The 23,441-nt window shown below is 39.3% G+C and overlaps 3 protein-coding genes across 3 annotated transcripts; 1 reads left to right on the top strand and 2 right to left on the bottom strand.

Moving 5' to 3' along the window:
* Positions 1 to 577: 577 nt before the first annotated feature.
* atic (5-aminoimidazole-4-carboxamide ribonucleotide formyltransferase/IMP cyclohydrolase) lies at positions 578 to 7,416 on the bottom strand. Its single transcript, XM_020637943.3, has 15 exons — positions 7,218 to 7,416; positions 6,890 to 7,016; positions 6,333 to 6,476; positions 5,190 to 5,278; positions 4,817 to 4,968; positions 3,788 to 3,944; positions 3,113 to 3,238; positions 2,879 to 2,986; positions 2,708 to 2,793; positions 2,516 to 2,605; positions 2,292 to 2,417; positions 2,070 to 2,162; positions 1,796 to 1,978; positions 1,162 to 1,317; positions 578 to 972 (listed from the first exon to the last, which is right to left on the bottom strand). Exons 1-15 carry the CDS (start codon positions 7,234 to 7,236, stop codon positions 853 to 855), a joined length of 1,776 nt encoding a protein of 591 aa, XP_020493599.2. The 5' UTR covers positions 7,237 to 7,416; the 3' UTR covers positions 578 to 852.
* Positions 7,417 to 10,831: 3,415 nt separating this feature from the next.
* LOC109986992 (hydroxycarboxylic acid receptor 2-like) lies at positions 10,832 to 12,456 on the top strand. Its single transcript, XM_020637889.3, has one exon. The coding sequence runs from the start codon at positions 10,832 to 10,834 to the stop codon at positions 11,852 to 11,854; it is 1,023 nt and encodes a 340-aa protein (XP_020493545.1). The 3' UTR covers positions 11,855 to 12,456.
* Positions 12,457 to 18,104: 5,648 nt separating this feature from the next.
* On the bottom strand, positions 18,105 to 22,648 carry mnx2b (motor neuron and pancreas homeobox 2b). Its single transcript, XM_020637877.3, has 3 exons — positions 21,756 to 22,648; positions 20,293 to 20,453; positions 18,105 to 19,335 (listed from the first exon to the last, which is right to left on the bottom strand). Exons 1-3 carry the CDS (start codon positions 22,177 to 22,179, stop codon positions 18,925 to 18,927), a joined length of 996 nt encoding a protein of 331 aa, XP_020493533.1. The 5' UTR covers positions 22,180 to 22,648; the 3' UTR covers positions 18,105 to 18,924.
* Positions 22,649 to 23,441: the final 793 nt, after the last annotated feature.

Genomic DNA, 23,441 nt, shown 5'->3' with positions numbered 1-23,441 from the left:
GCAGATGATTTTCTGTCTCTGGTGGGTAAGGGTTTCTTTATTTCCACAACTGTGCAGTAAGCCACCCAAATGTAAAGGCACAAAATACACAAGACAAAGGGTCTTCAAATTACAGAAATCATTTGTAAATTAGATCAGTAAAAGATGATTGAGATCCAAGCTTTAGATTACCTTTAAATCTCATTTTTAAAATGTATCTTTAAACTGTTAAAAAAAACTGGGTTGAGGGTGTATTTGGACACAGTGGTGCGTAAGAGCTGAAGGCTGTCAGCTTGCTAACATGATCACAATGAACATTCAATCGTGCTTATGATGAGTATGTACAATGTTTAACATGTCAGTTCAGGGGCTGTTGGAAATGCTAACATTAGCAAAATAGTACTCAACTCAAAGGACAGATGAGGCTGATGGTAATGTTATAAACCAAAGTATGTGACAGTGACCTTAACCTGATAATGACACTAGAAAGTGGATCACCAAGTTATTCAAACTCATATTGTGTATGACATGAATGACTTCAGGTTTTGTAAACTGTAAATTAACAATCAGCTGTAAAGACATTTCAAACAAGACAAAACAAAAGTAACATTTTATTTCACATTATTTTTTTATTATGCAAAGTGAATGACCTAGAACGAATGTTAACAATCGCTGTGTCTCTCTAATGTAAGTTCACAAGTCAGGAATGCAAAAAGATGTGTTGCAAAACAGTGAAGCTGTGACCTTTAAGCTGCAGCATGATGAGGGGAGGAATGTTTTGAGCATCAGTGAGGTTAGAAAAAGATTAGGATTCAGTGATAATGCTAAACTGTGAGTGCAGCATGAAGAACACCTGAACAAGAGCTGAGGTGCTCAGTGATGGAAGAGCCGCATGTTGGTGTGCACCAGAGTGATGCCCTGCTCGTTACAGGCATTAATCACAACAGCGTCAGCAGCAGAACCCGCCGGAGCTGCGATATACTCCACACCGCTCTACAGACACACAGAGGGAGGACATGTTGGAGAAGACTGTTGGAAAGCTCCTAAGTAAACTTGTGTTCAGAGTTAATTATTCCTTCATGCAGAAAGATTGAATCATGCGTCTCTGCAGGCCAGCAGCATGCATTTTCTGAAGGTGAACACAGAATTAACACATGCTCTTGTGAAAGTCGTTATATTTACCCGTTTGGCACGATCTATATTATCCCTGAAGGGGAAGAAGGCGTCAGAGCTGACAGCCACAGTCTGCAGGGAGCTGATCCAGTTCTTCTTCTCAGTCTCTGACAGAGGCTCAGGCACCTCATCGTACATCGACTTCCAAACCGCCAAGTCTGGGCCCTGTCAACACAAAACACACACAACGCAGGTTTTATATATCCGGCACAGAGATGTGACACTGAACATCACCGAGCAGACAGCTCAGCCACATCTTTTCTTAATCGATCCATCCAGGTGAAGACACGAATTGAATTCTGATGTTGCCATAGTGAAAAACTGAAGCTCTGATTGACCAGCCATGAAACATATCACAAACAAAGAATCAGGCGGATCATAAGGAAACATTTTCTCATCTGACAGTAGTCAACAGAACAGACACTCATGTCTACATCATGGAGTTTGTATTGCATATGTTCAGTGTGATGTTTGCAAACATTCCCCAAGACTCCTTTTTCACATTTCAACATGACAGCCACCAGTAATAGAAAATAAATAAACCGAAGAGTGCACAGAAGGCAAATACTCTGAAAAGCTTACAACTTCAATCTAAGTACTGCTTTCTATCAAAAAGGCCTGTTGCTCAGAGAGACCCGCTTACCTCTCCGATGGTGTCGCTGACATACTGATCGATTGCATTGGCCATCTCTGCTCTCTTCACTCCGCTGCGGAACTTCATGCCGAGGACACGAGGGTGGTGTCTCAGCCACCAGTTATCAGCTTTATCTCCTGCCAGGCGGGTGCAGTGGATACGAGACTGCTGACCTGCACCGATACCGATCACCTGTGAGATACAGACCAGAGAGAAAACATTTGATACGTACTCGCAGCATATTCAGATCCACCTCACCCTCTTCTACCTGCCTTGTTCGTACCTGTCCGTCTTTAGCGTAGCAGACAGAGTTCGACTGAGTGTACTTGACAGCGATGGTGGCCACGGTGAGGTCACGTTCAGCTTCCTCAGACAGCTTTTAGACACAAAAAGTTCAAAGGATGAACTCAATTACATATAATAAAAAAAAAAGCTTAAAATCAAAAAGAAAGATGAGCTGAAAATACATAATAATGGTAAAGTTGAATGTGCTACATTGACTCACAGAGCCCTTGGAGACAACGTTGCTGAAGAACTCCTTATTGATGAGACCTCCGTTCCTCTTTTGTTTCAGGTAGAGACCAAACAACACTCTCACCTCGGTCTCATCAGGCTCATAGTCCGGATCCATCTAAGAGAAAAAAGTATTTTAAATTAAAAAATAAATTAAACTAAACTCTGATTCTACTCTTCTTTATTTAAAAAAGAAAGAAGATACAAATCTCTCACCTGCAGCACACAGTAGTTGCCGCTCTTCTTTTTGGAGAGGATCTTGAGCGCCTCCTCATCATAACCAGGAGCAATGATGCCATCAGAAACCTGAGGGAGCAATAAAAAAAATAAAAAACCCGGTGTAAAGCAAAAACAAACATGACAATCATTTCTACTAGCATCGATTTGTTCTTCGGTGAACGATTTTACCTCTCTTGAGATAATCTTGGCGGTGGGGACGTCACACACATCTGAGACAGCGATGAAGTCTCCAAAAGAAGACATTCTGTCTGAACCTGTGGATGAGGAGTTAATACAATCTCAAGTAAAACAACATAAGATACTCGATGGTTTCTGCTTTAATATACCAACATCTCTGACCTCTTGCTCTGGCATAAGCTGTCGCCAGTGGTGTGAGATCGGTCAGCATGTCATGCACCATGCACACTTTGGCTTCCTCCTCAGTCAGAGGAACTCCAACTGCAGCTCCTGTAGAAGAACAACGGATAAAAAAAAACATTGAAAAAAAAAAAAAAAAAAAAAAAAAAGGAACTTGATACCACAGCGCGCATTTATTCTGTTAAAGACTGTATCGAATTGTCTCTTTGGTCTTACCAGCGGGGCTGACGTGTTTGAAGGAGGCGGCAGCAGCCATGCCGAGGGCGTTCTTTAACTCTCTGACCAGCTGCCAGGCGTTCAGAGCGTCACAGAGGTTAATGAAGCCGGGGGAACCATTGACCACTAAGAGAGAGCAGGAAAAAAAAAAAGAAGAGGGACAAAAATAATCATTAAAACGAATGGCATCATTCGTGAAATTCTTCCGGATATAGTTTGGAAATTAGCATATTTCAAGCTATACCTCATGACCTCCTGTCTTAGACTGTAATCAATACGGAAGATAACAGCAAGGGATATTAACATGACCCTACTGCCACACACACTCTTGTTTTGACTTTGTTGAACTTGTTAGTTTTTTTCCTTCAGTTGCATCCTTTCTAAATCTGGTCAAACTTTAGAGTTAAAATACATCAACTTGCTTCATGGGGTAAAGCTGAACGAGAAGATCAATACTCAATAAATGTAAAATATCAAATGGTTACCAAACTATATATAACTTGTAACATTAGTTAGCTTTTGAACAGCTTGTAGATGTATTTCATTACCTTCACAGATTAAAGTTAGCCGCATGTGCTAAGCTAAAAGTGAAACTTTATAATTAACAGGAAAACGTAATCATTTTCTCCAGCTTCATGTATTTATGTCATGTACATGCTGTGTGTGTGTGTCTACCTTTGAGGGGGAGGGCTGAGCGCAGGGTGTAGAGCTGTGCAGGAGCTTGGTGAGGGTTCATGCCGTAGCGCAGAGGCAACTGGGAAACACCACGGCTGTGCTGACCTCTGAAGTAGTCTGATATGGCCTCATCGTACTGCGCTGTGTGTGTGAACGCCTGAAGAACAATGGACATCAAATACAGCACGATGAGAAAAACACAAACTTCTACCGTCTGCCACAGCTAGGGCTAAAACCCTCACGGTATTTAGAACGCGTCACTTGACGATTGTGAATTAAACACAGGGCTGTAGATATTTATTTACATAGAACAGATATCATCCCAAAGCAACAAAACAAAGAACAGTTCAGTGAGTCAGATGTTAAAACTCTCTACCTGAACAGAAATTACAACACCCGTCTAGCCTTACTGGACTTTGCCTAAAGGGTCAATACAAGAAAAACAACAAAACAAAAACAGGATATCATAAAGAATGTCCTGAATCAGAGCTGAGGAAGACAATCTGGGGATGTTTAAGGAGAGTAATCTAAACTGATACTGAACCTGTAGATCAAAGCACTGACAAACCCAGACCTTTTCTAATGAGATCGATGGATCTAACAGCATGAGACTCCTGTTACACAACTTTTTTAATCCTGCTCATTCATTTAATAGGACAGGCATGAATCATTTGTTTTTCCACAGTATGCATTTTTTCTTTGATTGGACTTGACACAGTCTGGACAGAAAAATATTAACTGTCTGGTTTTCTACTGAAACAGGAGCATCAAATAAATAAATGAACAGAGGTCATTTCAAAACTACAAATTGCAACGCCTGGCAGCATACTCATTCACTAAAACACCAAACATGTGAATCTGAGAAACTGGATTTAATCCATGTTGGAATAAAAAAAAAAAAAAACTACTGAAATCATTTTAAAAAGAGGTGTCTTGTTTTTTTTTGTTTTTCATGTAAGACTCTAAACATGCTACTCCTTCAGCTCATAAACTTGTAAGTTAAAATGCTGGGAGAGTGGGGTGGGTTACTTTAAGAGCCAGAGTCCTGCGGGTTTCCAGGGTTGTATCTTTGTCTCCTGAATTCTGCATCTCCTTGGCGACCAAAGGATAATCAGCAGGATCACACACAATGGTGACCCGAGAGTGATTCTTGGCCGCTGCTCTCAGAAGAGTTACGCCACCTGGGAACAAAGCAAACAAAAAAAAACACTAAAGCTTCAATAATAATGTTTTATTTAAAGGTGCAGCAGGAAAAAGAAGGAACAGATTTATAAAAAAAAAAGAAAAAAAAAAGAAATAGTTTTTGGGGGTTTTGATTTAAAAGCATCACTTTGCACAGTTATGAATAAAGTGTAGCTTTATATTTAAACTACTAACACATGATCTCATCCTCCCAGCTCACCGATATCTATCTGCTCCACAGCATCTTCAATGGTAACATTCGGGCTGGAGACGGTCTTCACAAACGGGTAAAGGTTGCACACCACCACTCTTCAAGAGACAAACAGAGAATAAATGTAAGAGTTCAGAAGGGTTCATAGTTGAGGTACTATCACAATGGGGGCATCGGGTCAGGATGCAGGAATCCAACAAGACTTTAGTTTAGGTAACAGGTTTATTTCGTCAAATTAGGGGGGGGGGAGGGGGGTCTATCTCCCAAACTGAAGTCTCCTGACTTTCATTCTGCTGTAATGACTCAAATGAAACAGCGTGCTCTTACTACTTTAAGCCTTTTAGAGGAAATAAACAGTAGGATTCTCTGTCACACAACGTAGCTGAGAAATCCCTCTTTCAGGCGAAATTATCAATCTGTCCATTATTATTTTTCTTTTAAACGTTTCATTTTACAATTACACAAATGTGTTTAATTATTCTTTTTTTTTAAGACCAGAAAGCAGCAAATACATTTGAGAAGCTTAAAGTAACGTTGGGCATTATCTTTATTAATGGATTGATAAAAAAAGGTTACAGACTACTTACATCATCACTATTTACCCTCAATATCGTAGCACATCAGCAGACTTTTGAAAATCTCCCACAGCTCCTTACTTGATCCATTCAACCCCATGCTTTTTAATTAAAATGCACAAAAGGGCGATACAACTACGCATTAATTGATTAATTAATCTTTATTTATTAATAGAAAGAGAGAAAAATGATTGAAAAAGATAATATATTTTGAGCAAAGGAACCAAAAAGAAACTGATTATTTCTATCTGTGTGTTAACTATCAATGCATCAACATCAGATATGAAGTTATATTCTCCAGCGATGATAACACTACAAAGTCTCTGATCACATTCTACTCGCCTAAAACAAATGAGAGTCACAAGACAGAGTTACAAGCAGGAGCAGCAGTTTGCAAATTATTGTCTCCGCGTGCTCTCCGATGGCACACAGCAGGTCTATATTAGCTTGTGATCTGCCACAGGTCACGTGTGCTCTGCTACTCTATTAGACTCTGTAATAATGAAGTCCAGTTCAGCTTCCTCCACTGTTTAAAATAAATATTAATCCTGTCCTCGGTATTATCTGCTTCTCTCACCTGACCAGACTGTAGCCCAGTTTCTCCATGTCTGCCAAGTCAGTGGGGGTTTTCCTGGCCAGGATTCCTCCATGGACCGCAGGATGGAGGGTCTTCACTCTGCCCCCCAGCATCTCTGGATGTCCAGTCAGCTCAGACACATCCCTGACACAGAGCAGAGGTGCTGACAGGTTAGAGACGGTAACCAGCTACTGGATTTAGGGAAATTTGATTGAAAGTTTCAGCTAAAACCTGGTCTTCACAGGACAACTATTTTACAAACAAATGATAGTATTATTCAGTATGCTGCAGTATGAGAAGTGGGGAGTAATGGGAAAAAAATAAACTACAGTAGTTAAATGCAGCAGCATTATACAATCAAAACCATCAGTCATTTGCAGATAAGGCTCAATTCAGTTAGATATCAGGTTTTGGATGAAGAGGAACTAACATGAAGTATTTTCAGTGACATTATAGTTTTAATCTGCGTAGGGACCTGAATGCATCTCTCACATCTGCAGCTGCACATTTTTTTTTTTTTTTAAACTTGTAACTTTCAGATTTGCCTCAGCACCTACCTGACAGCCAGTTTAGCATCTCGCAGGGCTTTAGCTGTGCCACCTGAGGCCACCAGAGACAGACCCACATCCACCAGTCTTTTAGCAAAGTCCACAAGTCCAGTTTTGTCCGACACACTCAAAAGCGCTGCGAGGACAGTGGAGAATGATAGTTACAAACACTTACTCTTCAGCAGCTGTAAAACTAAAGGTAATGGATGGTTTACCCATGACCACGTTGGCTAATGTTAGCTAGAGCTAGCATCCTGCATGTTGTGGAACAAAACTTTATAGTGACGAAGGCGAATTAATGGAAACTGAATTTAAAAAAAAAAAAGGGGACTCTTACCAATCTGTGAAGACGCCATGTTTACGATCACAGTGAAAGTCTGCAGGCTGCCTGGATGTCAAGAGAGTTTCTGCTCAGTCTTCTTCACTCAAGTGAACAAGTTTGCAGGGCTAATGGGTGGAGGCTGACACAAATCATGAAGGACTTTTCACTGCCTCTTCATGTGCTTCAAAACCAGAAAAGTCCCGCCCTCATGAGGTCCGCCCGCCCCCGGCCTATAGACTGTAACCTATGAGTGTAACCCGGACACGCAAACGCGTCATCGACCAGGAAATGTATCTGCAGAAAGGAGCGGAAATTACAGACGACCGGGTCAAAGAGACTGATGCATTAAGGCTGAATAAGATGATAGTGCATTAGTGAGTGGTGCTAACAATGCTGAGGTGAACTTGATAATATGTAATTATGTAGCCTAACAATAGAGCACCAATGATAAATCATTTAGGCTGTTTTATTTGTCGCTGTTCAAACTGGACAATATCACTAAGCTATGGAAGCCCAATTCTGCCAGTGAAAAAATAAAAATGAAAATAATAAAGTCTCATAATTTCAACTTTATATCTCATTATTATGACTTTATATCTCATTATTATGACTTTATATCTCATTATTTCAACTTTATATCTCATTATTATGACTTTATATCTAATTATTATGACTTTATATCTAATTATTTCAACTTTATATCTAATTATTATGACTTTATATCTAATTATTTCAACTTTATATCTCATTATTATGACTTAATATCTAATTATTTCAACTTTATATCTCATTATTTCAACTTTATATCTCATTATTATGACTTTATATCTCATTATTTCAACTTTATATCTCATTATTATGACTTTATATCTCATTATTATGACTTTATATCTAATTATTTCAACTTTTTATCTCATTATTATGACTTTATATCTCATTATTTCAACTTTATATCTCATTATTATGACTTTATATCTAATTATTTCAACTTTTTATCTCATTATTATGACTTTATATCTCATAATTATGACTATTATTTTTATTTTTATTTTTTTAACTGGCAGAAATGGGCTTCCATACTAATCACATAGTATCACTTATTTTCTTAAGTTCCTTTAATTGAGCATCCACATTATTTTGTGTGTGTATGTGTGTGTGTGTGTGTGTGTGTGTGTGTGTGTGTGTGTGTGTGTGTGTGTGTGTGTGTGTGTGTGTGTGTGTGTGTGTGTGCGTGCAGCATGCGGTAGTTAGAGAAGTGACATATTTCATTTGGCCACAAGAGGGCAACATTAGCCCTGTTGTTAACATGGTTGCTTGATACGTGTCTAAAGGTCTAACTTTCCGTTCATCCCCTGAACATTTTTTTGGTGAAATTTGCCTAAAAAATATATTTGTAGATCCTATATATTTGTTTCACATGAAGCCAAGGTAATCAGATTTTAACATGGCGATCTTCATAAGGCTACAATTTTAACTGAGGATGTGGAAGTCTGTGATACTCCTCAATTTTCTGTCTTTAGGATTTTTACACTCTGGGAAGCACTTTCTTTATTGTTTAAGTTGAATGCATATTTTGGATTTTTTAAATGTTTTTCTGAATCTCTGCTGCTCTTTGGCAAATAAAACCAAATGCACACATTAGTGCATCTAGCCCATATCAAAATAAAATGAAATTTATTTACAATAAAATGACGCAGACTTACAGTGTTGATGCTTTTAAAATATATTTATTTTTACTGCTCAGGAGAATTGAATTCAGCACTGCCACAAATAAGGTCCAAGAACATGAACACCATAAGCACTGTAATTGATAAAAACGTCTGTATCAGGCATTTCCTGCAACGATAAATGACGCCCACTAACACATACCTCCCCCAACAGGCCACGCCCTTTTCAATAAACTTTATTGGCAAAATACTGAGCCTTTTCCATGCTTTCGAACAGCGTTTTAAGTCGGACAGATGTGAATTTATTAGGTCCTGTCACTCAGTCCCTGACTCCCCCATTAGTTAAGTGACAGAACAGGGCCCTGGAAACCTGCACCAGTCCGTGTGATTACGTTAAAAGATCGCACAATCTGTTCATATTTACGTAATGAGGCTGACATTTTGCTGATTGATTAAACTACAGGGTGTAAATTTTTTAAGGGTTTTCAGATTTATGAGCCAACAAAGCAAAAAGAGGCCGATTTATTTGTCTAACTATGAAAATGGGAGTTTCTGGTAACAGCTGACATCTCAGGGGTGACTTGAGTGATTCAATAGACAGTGAAGCATTTTTATAGAAACACACAGGCTCACTATGCATTATTGGTTAAAACAGAACACAGGCACGGAGGCCGTCAGCACTTTAGTCCGGCTAAAAACTGACAGCATTATCAGCAGTACTATAACTGTAATTTACGCAGGGGTATTTTTAATCAACATGACTGGTATATTCAGATTAAACTAGAAGAGAAACAGAATCAATGACCCTAATATATTGCTGCACTGCCTTATCAATTAGCTGTGATTTTTGTACTGTGTCAGAAAGGCCTGTGTCATAAAACAGGCCAAATAGCATTTGTCACACAGCTGACAAGTCACACAACTAAATGAGCTCCTATTGATTCCCATGATTTTTCATCAGCCAAATTAAAAGCTGCAGTTTGATAGAGGTTCAGTCTGAAGGCTCGTTGTGTATTCTGCTCGCCTCATTAAATCAAGTCTGGAAAGTTCAAAGAAAAATTCCTCAAGGTCCTTCAAGTTAAAGCAGCTGGAAGCTAGTTAAAATGATATTTGATGAAGCTGTATGGGCTATAATTTAGTTAATGCTGTGCAATGTGCAAAACATCCATCCAAACTCTCTGAACAAAGGTGTTCAACTAAGATCTGGTAAAAAAAAAAAAGACACAGCGTATGATTCACATCTTTTACATGAAAGTTTAAGTTTTGTTAACTTAATTACAACTGACTTGATGTCAAGTTTATTTGACTAGAAACTTTTATTACTTTGAATAATCACAAATGTATCTCAACTTATCTTTTTAAGTTCAGTTAACTTAAAATTTTAAGGCAGCCCGGACACTAACTAGTCAAAAACGTCTGGATCCATACCCTGCTCTCCAGAGGAGTCCAGGCCTGGTATGTCATTTTGACATTGTGATGATATGTGCACTATGCTTTCATGTCCTCGACACACAGTTTAGTTAAATTTCTCTTAATTGTTTGTATGTCCATGTCCCCACGTGTGTGCGAGTGTAGGTGTGTGTATCCTTAGATCGGGTTATGGGTTCTGATATTTTGTTTCCATCTAAATATGTCAAAAAAATATCCCAAAATTAAAAATGGGTTTGAAGACTTCTTCCCTAAATCCGGAGCTTTTTTTTTTTTTTTTTTTTACAATTAGTGGTTTTTACATGGAAATATACGAGTTGATGTCTTAAGACAAAATTGGCCACAGAATCTTTTTTTTTTTCACGTTCTGAGTATCTGGCTGCAAGTAACAAGTGGTAAATTAAACCATTGTGATGTCTTTTTGCAGCTACAGCGCTATGGGGGCGGGGGGAAGCTAATAATGACCTCAAGGAAATGCAGAATAACCACAAACACTTTATTTTCGGCAGCCAGAGAGGCAACATCTCTGACAAAATGCAATGCAAATTCAACGGGACTCTGCTGATCAGTATGCTCCCTCCACTGCTGGCGACAGAGTTTGTTTTTGGAGCATTAGGAAATGGCTTGGCTCTCTGGATCTTCTGCTTCCACCTGAAGCCGTGGAAGAGCAGCACAGTGTTGCTCTTCAACCTGGCAGTGTCTGATTTTCTCCTCAGCATGGCTCTGCCTTTCAGGGCCAGCTACTACAGCTCTGGGATAAAGTGGAGGTTTGGCGGCACTTTTTGCAACATCTGCCTCTTCTTGCTGGCGATGAACCGCAGCAGCAGCACCGTCTTCTTGATGGTGATCGCCTTGGACAGATACATGCGTGTGGTGCATCCCCATCACCCCATCAACTCTCTGAGCATCTCTAAAGCTTGGTGTGGAGCTCTGGCACTGTGGCTGATCACCATCTGCATGACCACTCATGTTTTCACCTTAAAGCACATCAACACGACCTACTGTGAGAGCTTCATGATCAACACTCAACCCGGCCACAACCTGATCTGGCATAAGTTTGAGTTCATCATCTCCTTCTTTTTGCCTCTGCTTGTGATTCTCTACTGCACGATCCATATCATTGTCTTCCTGAGACGGAGGCAGCTGGCCAAGGATGCAAAGATGAAGAGGGTTCTGTGCTTCCTCACAGTGGTGGCAGTGGTCTTCATCATTTTCTTCCTCCCGAACAACATCATGCAGCTGCTGATTTGGATCAAGACCAAGAAAGTATCCAGCACCCTGCAGGAATCTGAAGTCTGCCCGGCCCTGGAAGACCTGACCACAGCTTTTTACATCAGCGTCAGCCTGACTTATCTCAACAGCGCATTGGATCCTTTGGTCTACTACTTCTCCAACTCTGCCATTAAGAACAGCTGCAGGAAAGCTCTTCATCTGCCCCAAGCAAACACGGCAGAGAGTACGGGGAGGAAAACTCGAGAGCCAGGCTCCCAGTCACTCAGTCAGCTGGCTCACAGAGAGAGTATTGAGGGGATCATTGAGATGGAAGCAGTAAGATGAAAACCTAAGAATAGCTCATTATAATTGTAACGCTTTTTTATGTAAGCTCTGCAGCTAAAAAAAAGACAACATTTTACTTTTTTCATACAGCAAATGTCACCTAAACGTTTGCTCCACATAATTAATTTCCTTTGCAAAACATGTGCAGGCAGCTTTACTTGTCATTCTTTGTATAACCTCTGCACTTTAAGCATTGTTGGGTAGTAAGACACTTTATCAGTTGTGAAGTGGAGATACTATTGCAGGAAGTCAGAAGCAAACAAGCTGCTTTATTCAGCAGTATGAAGAATGGTAACACAGGAACACACAAAAAGAAAAGAAAAAGATATTAATTTGTGCAATATTTATTTGGGCTTTTGGGGACGTCAGGGGGCTCTGTGTTTCTTTGTAATATTGTCAGCAAAAAAATAAAGATGTAGTAATTTGTCAGCAAAGGCATGTCTGATAGAGGGATTTAGTGTATGTGGATGCATGTTTATGTGTCGATGTGTATGGTGAGGGGTGGAGGGGCTTGAAAGATTTTCGTCTACGATGGAGAGGACAGAAAAATTATATTGAGATATGGGATATTTTTTTAGTTGTAGAGTGTAAATAAAAATGCATTCAAATCCATTTTGCTAGTAATTGTTGAAATATCCAAGACTGTTAATAAAAAAATAAAGAGACAACTCAACTATTTTGTTTATGGGAAATAAACTCTGGTGCGCTCTCATCTCTCCATTAATGCATGACCACAGCTCCAGTTTTTGCATGTGTGTGTATTTTATTTTACTTGCAGCATGTCTCAGTAACAGAGTGTAAACCAGAATTTCCATCCGGGATTAAAAAAGTAAATGAAGTATGTAAAAAAGTGTGTTCGATGAAAGCCTCAAATGTTGTGAAATTACAATATTGTTGCACAACCATACCCTATTCTGCCAAGGTGGAAACTAAAGATACACTTTGCAGAGAAAAATCAAAGAAATCGATTTAATCTTAAATTCTTGAAGGAATGAAGACATTTGCTCAAGCTTATTGATGTGCATTCTTCAGAAAAGAGGAGAAAAGGCAGCGTTTAGATACTTTTTTTCAAATAGACGTTTGACATTTTATGACACGTTTGTTGTCCTGTTTTTTTCTTACTTTACCTCACTGCTTCTCTACTTCATGTGAGCCGTCAAACACGATACACACATATATGAACAAGGAGATAATATAATAAAATATAATAGTGTGCATTTTCTATACAAGGATTTTATTCCCCAAAATAATTCCTCTATACAATGAATAAAGAAACAGAAGAATAAAGCTGCAGGAAGAAGTTCATCCTGAAACTCCATCTTGCATGTTGAGAAACTCCTGAAAAAAAAGTAAAAAGAAAGAAAGCAGAATTTAAAGTCTGTTACGAGTTAAGAAGATGAAAAAAAAAATACATTTATACATGTATTTGAATGTTATAAAGCAACTGGTTTATTCATCATATTGTTCTCCCTATCCTCCATTGTGTCTCAGATTAAACCGGCTGAATGAGGTCAGCTTCAGTTACCTTCAGGCCGCTCAGCGAGGGGGTGCCGTTTGTACTCGGTTTCCCTCTTTGATGCTCTCTGTGTTTCATGAAGTCACGAGCGAGCGAGTTCGCTCCATCCTGACTGAGAAACCACCCTTCAACAGTTTCTGGTGCTCTCCATTTTGGATGATGAAGGTCAGTACGGTTTTCCTGATCTGAGGACACATTAAGGTATTCATGTCAAACAAAGCAGATGCACAGAGTGCTGCATGGGTGTTAACACAAGTTTTAAAAGAACGTGTCCCTCTGGTGCTTTTCAGCGTGGGGACCCAACTTAGAAACTTTTGAAGATGTCGGAGACACAAGAAGAGGAATTTAATAAAAAAGCCTTTAATTCATCAGCGCTACAATTCATAAACACATGCCAACATTTTTGCAGGTGCCCTGATGAAAGATACCCCTCTGAGTGTCTACGACCTCTTCAATAGCTTCTAAGGTATTAATAACATTTCTTTTCATATAAAACAGAGAGTGGGGGGGGGGGCTCTAGGTGAATTATTCTGAGAATATCCTGCTGCGTTCTCAATTCAGCTCACTCTGACTTGCTGCAGAAAAACTAGGGGTCTGGCAGGAGACACTCCGGGTGAAGTCCGAGGGAAAAGTTAGGCTGTTTGCGTTCACACATACAGATCCTCAAGGAGTTTTTCAGGAGATTTTTGCAAGTGTGACAGCCCTAAAAGACATCACTCACACCTTTAAACCACAACATCACAGTTAGGATCTTCACACCTTTAGAAAAATTCTGCAGTAGTGAACCTGATAAACAGGAAACTATGTTTGAGGAGATATATTTGTACATCAACATCAGTAGTGTGCATTAACCGCAGAACAGAGTCCCAGAGTCATTTATACTTATATTTACTGGCAGAAAGCTCCTTGAAATGACTCCACAGGTCCAACACAAAACATCAACACATTCAACAGTTCAGCCTGTAAGGCTCGCATGCACCAACCCGCCAACACATACGCTAACGTTCCAGTTTAAGTGTAAGAACCATGATTCAAAGTCTATTTATACATTAGTATTTGAAAAACAATTTGGCATGGAGTGAAAGAGCTAGCCTTGGCACTTAGCAGGAAGTGACTGATTAGCCCCCCCAAAAAAAATACATTTTTGGAAGTTATGAATCTATCTAAAATCTCAGAAGATAGGAATCTCAATTTTTACATTCATGAAAGACACACCTTCTCAAAGAATGAAAGGGAAAGTCTGCAGTCGTATTTCTTGTGCAGGTCCAGGTCCAAGTAAATTGTATTTATGCAGACAAGCAATGCTTTCTCACACAGCATGTGTACATTTTACTGCGATTGGTTAGGATCAACCTGTAGACTATGTGGTTATATGTCAGTTGCATGCAAAGGCTGCACATTTAATTGCACTATCATCTACAGCTCGACCGATAAATCAGTCAGCCGATAATATCTGCGGATATTAACATATCCAGTGACTATCTGCTCAGAACAGGCTGTTTCTGTGACTGTAGCTGACCTCGCCCCTCTCTGAAAGAGGATGTGGTTCTTTGTGTTAAATTTCTTGCTCCATGCCCAATTTTCTCCGTGAGAAGGCAGACTCTGAGGGCAGAACAAACACCTAGCTGCAGTAACCAAAAGAAGAGGATTTACTTTTATAATAACTGGTGACAGACTAGGAACACATATTAGAGTAAGAAAATCATGGTGAAGTGTATTTTGCATAATATTTGAGATTTAGGTTATAGACACCTAACACCTAACCATTTTGGTGCCCTAGGCAAGATTTCAGCAGTTGCCCCTTATATTGCAGACAGTTTGACCACCAAAGACAATATTCATAGACTTAAAGAAAACTGCCATACATCTTTATATTTAACAGAATTTCTTTATTTAAAAAAAAAAAAAAATACTTCTAAACAAACATGAATAAAATGGTAATAAATCTAATATTTCTTATTAATAAATAAAAATAACTAGTGTAACAGAACAAACAATATCAAACAGTGCAGGGAGCAGAAGTGGTCCCAGGGATGGCAGGGGATGGTTTTAAATGTTTTATGATTGCATCTGGAGAGAGAAGATGAGCATTTGTGGAAAGAAATGGGCATTTTATAATATAGTGTGAACACTAAATATTAATAAAAATATTTTACAAAATGGAAGAAACAGAAATGCATCCAAATAAAGTTAAGTACCTGTTCTCGGACAAACCCTCTGTGAAGCATCTGACGACGACAGAAGAAATTGGCTCTCTTTGACTATTGCTGAGAAACAAAAACACAAAAGAAAAACAAAGGCCGCTTAGTATGTTAAAACTTTTATCACATTCTTGAGTAGTTATTGAGCAGGCAAAGAACGTAAAAGCAAGATCTTCACAACAAGAAGCTCCCGTTTGAAGGATTTATTAAGTGATGTTTCAAGCCAACTGAGGAAGAGCGTGTTGGCACTATGGCGTCTTGGTGTGCGAAATCAGGAGTAAAGTATGTTATTTAAATATGCCGAAATCTTTACATTTAATGCATGCAAGATCCATTTACCACTGTAATAAGCGTTGTATTATTCTATTATTGTATTTTTTCTCCCTTTATTTAACTGATGTAAATATGTTTGATTTTTAACTTCTTGTTATTTTTTATAATTATATTCCTGTTTTCTTGAGCTGTTGTAACGCAATAATTTCCCACATGGGGGATCAATAAAGTTTATCTTTATCTTTATCTTTATCAGTGGACTAATTTGAATGTCTCTGCTGCAGGGGCGTGTCCTGAGGGGTGACCAGGGGTCGCATGGCCACCCTTTTAAATCTAATTGTCCACCCAGGTGCCACCCCAAATTCCTTGACTATTATTGGCTATTCTTTTCCGGAAGTGGGACTTATATTGAAATCCACTATTCAAGATGTGTTGCGACAGGCAGCTTATAGTGTAGATGTTTGTTTGCCATCTTAAAAATACAAAAAATTGTGACTTTAGACATGTTGTTTTTAATCCTTGATGAATTAAGATTAACAGATGTATATGTTTCCATTATCTTGTGTTACTTGAAAGTCAATGTGATTAGTGCAAACAGAAGCTTGAGGCCACCCCTTCACAAGTTATTGTCCCAGTTGGGCCCCCCCAGTACAAAAAGTCTGGACATGCCCCTGCTCTGCTGGTCTTTAGATTGCAAAAAGTTCACACTCAACACACTTTTGGTTTATTTTAATTCCTTGAATAATAGTTTCTATTTGACTAAAAAATCCTGGTACTTTGGGTTAACTCCAGATTCAGATTCTGCCTAGTACCCCTTTATTGAAACCCTCAAATATTAAACAGCCCTGCTTTTTGGCTTCTCTGCAGGGACCAGTCTCTAGTGTCTGTCAAGTCAGTTAACACTGCATTTAATCTCTGTATAAACATGTGACTGTGGTCTGAAAGGGGGCTAAATGACACCATACTGCGTGTCCTCCAGTCTGCTCTTTAATCACGGCTGCCTAATAAAAATCCCCGCCGCACTTACACACACTCATCATGCTGTTGCTCTTGGAAATTAAAATGGCCCTGTGTGACATCACCATCAGGCTTTTGATTGCTTTACTTCCTCTTCATTAACTTAATTATTTGGCCATCAGTAAACCCCACCGAGTAATTAATATCTGAGAGCCTTTGTAATAAATTCAAACTGTAAAATGACCGAGAATTGCTTCGCTTTGCTAACAGACTCGCTGCACACAGTGAACGATTAGATGGGAGCTGAAGGATAAATGAACACTTTTTTTTTTCAAATACAAGATAGTTTATTAGAACATAAATCATTTACTTATTATTGGTTTTAAGTTGAACCTTAACCATCTTTTAATTTTGACCACAACTCACAAAGTTTTCTTGCTTTTTGGTTTGAATGTTGGTCTGTTGGTCGCTCGTTCCACCACTTTAGTCCAGATTGAAATCTCTCAACAATTTTCAGACATTGTGTTCAGGCATTCATGGTTCCTAGAGGATGAATCCCATTGACCTTATTGACCCCAGACTTTTCCTCTAGCTCCACCTACAGGACCAACTTTGTGGTTCTGAGTGAAATCATTCTACTGCTGCTGGCTAATTTGTAATCCTGGTTGTCCCAAATTCATTTCAAACATCAAACCCTTCAGCTCTATTAGACAAGAACTTCTTCCTTTGTGGATTTTGAACAAACACCTGCAAACCATTCCACTCTCCTTGGCTGCACCTCATGTTAAGTGCTAATAAGTAAATGTTAGTTCTAAGATGTTTAACTAAAATAGCAAATGTTGAAGATTGCACCTGGGGGTGCTGGATACCCTAGTGGTTATGACAAGCTCCCCATATAAAGAGGCTATAGTCCTCGTCGCAGCGGCCGTGGGTTTGAATTCACCCGCGTCCCTTTGCTTGTTGTCACCCCCCCCCCCCCCCCTCCAAATTTCTGTTCTCTCATCATCTGTTCTATCTAATAACGGCAAAAACCACCCAAAATATGACAAAAACAAAAATTCTGCTTTCTTTCTTTCTACTTTTTTTCAGGAGTTTCTCAACATGCAAGATGGAGTTTCAGGATGAACTTCTTCCTGCAGCTTTATTCTTCTGTTTCTTTATTCATTGTATAGAGGAATTATTTTGGGGACAAAAACCTTCAAAAAAAAAAAAAAAAAAAGAAGCAAAGTCTTTGCAAGCATGTTTTCCTGCTTATAGACTGAATAACTTAAAGCACCAATTTGTGATGACAACTACGTTTTGGTTTCTTGGTTCTTTTAATCATCATCTTACAAGCATTTTCAGGAGGTAGTGGCGACTTCATTCAACTTGTAAAAAAAAAAAAGAAAAAGAAAAGTAAAAAGACTAATTAATTAAAAATGAAATCTTTTTTTCAGCTCTTTTTTTTTTTTATTTCACAGTTCCACCACAGACACATTTCAGATAAATACACATGATTCCTCTTTGCAATCATTCAAATAAATTAAACTCATTAAATGTAAGTGACACGAACAAATACATAAACATCATCAGGAACAAATGATAAAAAAAACATCAATATTCACATAGTAAGCATGAAAGTAAAATAGGTGATTGTTCTGAACAGTAGCAAACAGAGAAGCAGCTGATCATTCAGTCACGACACCACACAGTTCAGTCTGCTGTTTTTGTCTTTATGACGCAGTGGAAGCTGCTCTACAGTCTCATGCCGTCTGAACGCACAGTTGTTCACTTATCTTCCATTCAGCGTGTGGCTTTACTGTATATAGAGCTATAGAGCTTAATGAAGATGAGCAAGGTCAATGTAAACAACAACAGCTTAATTTAGATGGAAATAGTGACCCTTTTCAGCATGCTACAAAAAATGTACAGTACTTAGAGATGATTTATTCACAGATAGTTTATACAGTCTATGTATTGGTTTGGAAGCTGCATCAATAATTGTAATTTCTTTAAATTGTCTTGACAAAAAAACATTCAGAGAGCAGCCCAGACAAAGTTCAGTCTTTTCTAGAGACCACAAACACGGACATGTCCCGTTGAAAAGTCTCTTCAATTCAAATCAGTGTTTTCTGGGTGTCTTTTCACAGTCCAGCCCCGATCTTCCTGTCACCTCCTCCTACCTGCACCCCCTCCAGCTCGTCATCAGAAAAAGGGCTGTTGGGGCTGTAGCTAACATCTGTACTGCGCTGCAGGAAGTCCGTGGATCGTGGCATCCCAACTCTGTTACCCAAAGAAAGAGGGAAACCATTGTGCGCTTCCTCCTCGTCTGCCTCCTCTTCCTCATCATCCTCTTCGTCTCCATCCTCCAGATCAAGCTCTTCCCCTGCATCGTCTGGATTCACAGCCTGTCCACTATCATCAGATTTGTCTGTGGTTGTTTTTCCTCCGCTGCGTAGTTTCTGAGTCTCAGACTGGGCCGAGGCAGAGGCCTGCTCCTTCGCCTTCCGGCTGCGTTTCCATTTCATCCTCCGATTCTGGAACCAGATCTTTACCTGCAGAGAGAAGACAGAGCCAAGAAAATGTGTTTATAAAAAGGTTTCCAAATCCAGCGGTAATCTGATTAGATTATTAAAAATGAATTGTATTTAATCCATCATAAAACAGAAAATCTGTCACTCTGTTTCCTTTTTGTAAAACCAGTTTTTCTATATATTCCAGTCCTCTTCAGTTTTCTCTGCCTGATGTTTCTACTCTTTTTTTCTTTGTGTTTCAACACTGTTCTGATTTAAATATATAAATCTGTAAATCTGCAAATTATATTTAACTGACAATTAAAGTTAACAAAAAAATCTCCAGGCCTTTTATTCCCTTTTTGTGAAATTCAACCTCCCTTTAAAAAATGTAAAAAACTAAAGAATAAAAAATTCTACATTCAGTAATTTCAGAGCTACATTTACCAGACTCCGAAAACAGTCAAAGGCTCATTCATTGTTTTAATTTTCCATTAATGTCTTTATTGTAGCATAAATGTTATCTTTAAAACATGAAGCTCTTGATTTTGTTGTCATATTTTGAGATGTTACTCAAACTTATTTTTCTGTGACTCATAGTTTAATTCTGCATTTATTGGACAAGGGGCAGGCCACTTATCGAAAAACATGTATTGAAGGAGGTGTTCCCACATCAAATTATCTCATGAAGTAAGTCTGGACGTTTTGTCTGAATGTTTTGTGACGAGTGATTTTGCACACATTACTGCTGATGTTTGAGGGATACTGAGACCAAATGTCCCACAGCTGTGCACAACCAGTATTTTGATGCTCTACTCTCAACTCTATGTTCTCTCTATATATTCTATATAATTCTCTATATGCTGAACTCTATGAAGAACAAGTGTTAAGATCCTGTTAGATGACAATGACGTGACTGGCCTCCTTGACTGGATAAAAGCTGGTGACCCTGTGAATTGTAGTTTTGTCTCATTAAAAGGACCAGTGTGTGTCTCCTACCTGTGTCTCTGTCAGCATGAGTGAGGTGGCCACCTCGAAGCGTTTGGGTCTGGACAGGTACTTGTTAAGCTTGAACTGGTTCTCCAGCTCCAGCAGCTGCTGACTGGTGAAGGCGGTGCGGGGCCTCCGGCACTTCCCCAACAGACCAGACTGAGGGCCCGCTGAGGGAGGAAGAGCAAAGTCATCATCAACATATGACAATCTATGTTGTTTTTAATTTTTTTTATTTTTTTCATTTGACACATTCACATTTATTACAATGTATGAAAATTATATTTTTTTAATTTAAACTTAAATGTATTTAAACTTATCAGTCTTTAGAGAAAATTCAAGTCTTACAAAAACGGAAATATTTGGCCACATTTGCACTCCCACTAGTTAGAGATATATAGATATAGATATAGATAGATATATCTTAGAAGTATTCAAGGACACAGGAAGTTGAGTGTATTTTGTTGGATGGAACAAGCTCACATATGGCCGCACTCTCGGGCCATCATTAACTATAATAGCTTTACTCCAGTTTATTGTTGACGGGGGGACACGGCAGAAGCGGGCACAGGGGCCATAAAAACACAGGCATGCCATTAACTTAATGAAAATTCAATGAAGGCTTTGGGGTTTTTATTGATGAACTACAGAACGGTTTAAGGTGTTTGTTTATAGTTTCTTCATCTCACAAAGACAATTTTCATCCGGGTGGCGTTTATAGAGAGATAAATGGGCCGAAATTAAAATATGACGCAGAGCTTGAGGCTTTAGTAAACAAGAGAAAAGCGAGTACAAGAGGTATGCGTGGCCGTTTTGAAAGGAAGATTGATAAAGGGCTCCCTTATTCTTTGAATAAAACATCATACAAGACATGACTGGGACGATCTGCTTTTATAAAACAGGTTATAAATTATTATAATACTGGTTGTTATGGAATTATTAATTTATGACGTATTGCTTTTCAGAGTAAAAAGAATACAGCTGTGCTTCTTGTAACATTAGACAACATCTGAAAAGTGTGTTTTTTTAATTTATTTAAAAAAAATTTAATAGGCCTTTTTAACGTTATTTTGGAACACTGCATAGCCTAATAATAATAGCTATATTAGGCCTAATACAAACAAATGTAATAGTTATACTAATAATACTAATAATAATAGCCTACTACTACTAATAATAATAAAGAGCAGGTTTGTCTTATCTGAACTTCTTTGACAATTACTGTTTATGTTTTATAACCTCTGCGGTTCAGCTCTTCAGAAGTCAAACACCCTGATTCAATCTTTCTGTAAAACTGATAACAGAAAGCGGTTAACAAGTTCAACAGAATCAGGTCTTTTCTGTGAGGAATGTGAAAGCTGTACTTTTGCACCTGTCGTTCCTCTTTTTGTATTTGCCCTTTGCGTTCAATAGTCTGGATGTCTCAGACCCATAAAAAAAAACTTAAAGGACCACAGCTAACCTATACTTACAGCTGTAATCTGGCAGTCGTGGCATCGTGATCCCGGCGCGAATCCAGTGCTCCAGCGGCAGATATCCCGCCATGGCCGCTGCCTTCAGGTGCTCCGGGTAGGTCTGCGTAAACTGAGTGAACCCGGTGTATGCGAACGCGGGATGCTGCCCACCCAGCGCGGAAAGAGGGTACATAGGTGCAGGATACATGCCGGGGATTGCAGCGAGTCCTGGATGCGGGAGATTTAGCACACCAGGTTTGGGGATTAGTCCGGTCTGCAGTTGCACGGCGGCCCGCGGAGACGGGGTGTCAGCACGGCGGCAGGAGACCGGGCTGCCTGCGGGACTGTCGCTGCTCAGACCCGGGGAGAGGTCTCTGCTGCCACGGTTAGTCTTATCAGCAAGCAGGGCGTCAATTCTGAAGTTTCTTGATTTTTCCATCATGGATTCACGCAGGAGGAACGCAGAGTCTTCAAAAACACCAACACGTCGAGATTGGCTGGTGCGCACCTGTACCGTGCGTCAACGCGCGGACAGTGGAGCCTCTTCACTCACCAACTCATACGTTCTTATCTATTTATTTAAAAAAAATCACCAATATGCTCAAAAATACGGATTAATGCATTACTAATTCCTACCCTAACGACTTAGGTCCTTATAATATCTTTTTTAAACTAACACTGGAGTTTGCACGTGCATCCCTCCACCTGATTCTTTATGGGCTATGGCTCCTCCAGATGTCAGTCTGCATCATTGCATCCGTCCTGATGTTTAACGCTTACTTTCCAGAGGTAGCCTGACTCCATCAGCTCTCCTCCTCCACCCCTGCAGGCCGCTGTGCGCTGATTGGCTGCAGGCTGAGCTGCTCTGACGGGCCTCTAATCAGCTAATTACTCGCTCGTTTCTCCCCCCAGAAAGCATTCAGAGTGAGGTAATGTCCAACCCCTGTCCCGCCTGCAAACACCTCCAACTGCATCAAAGCGCCAAGGTACATTAGAAGATTAGCCAATTGTATTTTCAGTATCTATCTTACTGCCAGCTCTTCAGACGGTCCACAGATTGCAGTTCCTACCTTACCATAAACTAAGAATTATTTATACACCGCTTTGCATCATCCAAACTAATTATCAACGCTGGAAACGTACAGCACACCTTAGCACCAAACACTGGCTGTTTTTCAGCACTTTTAAGGTGATTGGATACCTCTGATTTTCTGGGAAAATATTCTGTTACCTCCGGTATTAAATCATCAGCCACACCGATGTCACTAGAGTTTACAACCAAGAATTGCACACAAACATTATCAAAGTGTAATGAACTGGCAGATGAGAGAGACTATAAGTTAATTGGTCCTTTGTTTGAGGTGAACTGATGCTGAATTAAAACCATAAAAGCAGAGAAGCATCAGGAGAGTCTGAAATGTTCGATTAACACGGTCACTTCAGTGAAGTAGTCTGGACACATAATTAAAGGTTACAATAAAGGTTAAAAAGGTTAAAAGAACATCATCATGGTGCAGCACAGTCAATCACGATTTTTGGGGAAAATATTTTTTATTCAGGTCTTTTAATTGAGCCTCTTTTTATGTCGAGAAACGTGTTTGTTATTATTATACTGAATATCAAACCTGCAAAGGACCCAGTGAAACTTCATCTGGACCACATCTCGGTTATATTTAAACGAAACGTTGTGTTCAAAGTGCTTAC

The sequence above is a fragment of the Labrus bergylta genome, chromosome 3, assembly GCF_963930695.1.
Source record: "Labrus bergylta chromosome 3, fLabBer1.1, whole genome shotgun sequence".
Lineage (NCBI taxonomy): Eukaryota > Metazoa > Chordata > Actinopteri > Labriformes > Labridae > Labrus > Labrus bergylta.
The sequence above is the reverse complement of the archived record's forward strand: the minus strand, read 5'-3'. Positions and strand labels throughout refer to the sequence as shown.

Excerpts from the sequence above, each read along its gene's own strand:
- mnx2b (XM_020637877.3), bottom strand. The coding sequence starts at position 22,179 with ATGATGGAAAAATCAAGAAACTTCAGAATTGACGCCCTGCTTGCTGAT. Across the intron at positions 20,454-21,755 it reads ACGACTGCCAGATTACAGCT|CGGGCCCTCAGTCTGGTCTG; the intron begins GTAAGTATAGGT and ends TTCCTCCCTCAG. Across the intron at positions 19,336-20,292 it reads TCATGCTGACAGAGACACAG|GTAAAGATCTGGTTCCAGAA; the intron begins GTAGGAGACACA and ends TTCTCTCTGCAG.
- atic (XM_020637943.3), bottom strand. Across the intron at positions 5,279-6,332 it reads CTGGGCTACAGTCTGGTCAG|AGTGGTGGTGTGCAACCTTT; the intron begins GTGAGAGAAGCA and ends TGTCTCTTGAAG. Across the intron at positions 2,987-3,112 it reads CAAACACGTCAGCCCCGCTG|GAGCTGCAGTTGGAGTTCCT; the intron begins GTAAGACCAAAG and ends GTTCTTCTACAG.
- LOC109986992 (XM_020637889.3), top strand. The coding sequence starts at position 10,832 with ATGCAATGCAAATTCAACGGGACTCTGCTGATCAGTATGCTCCCTCCA.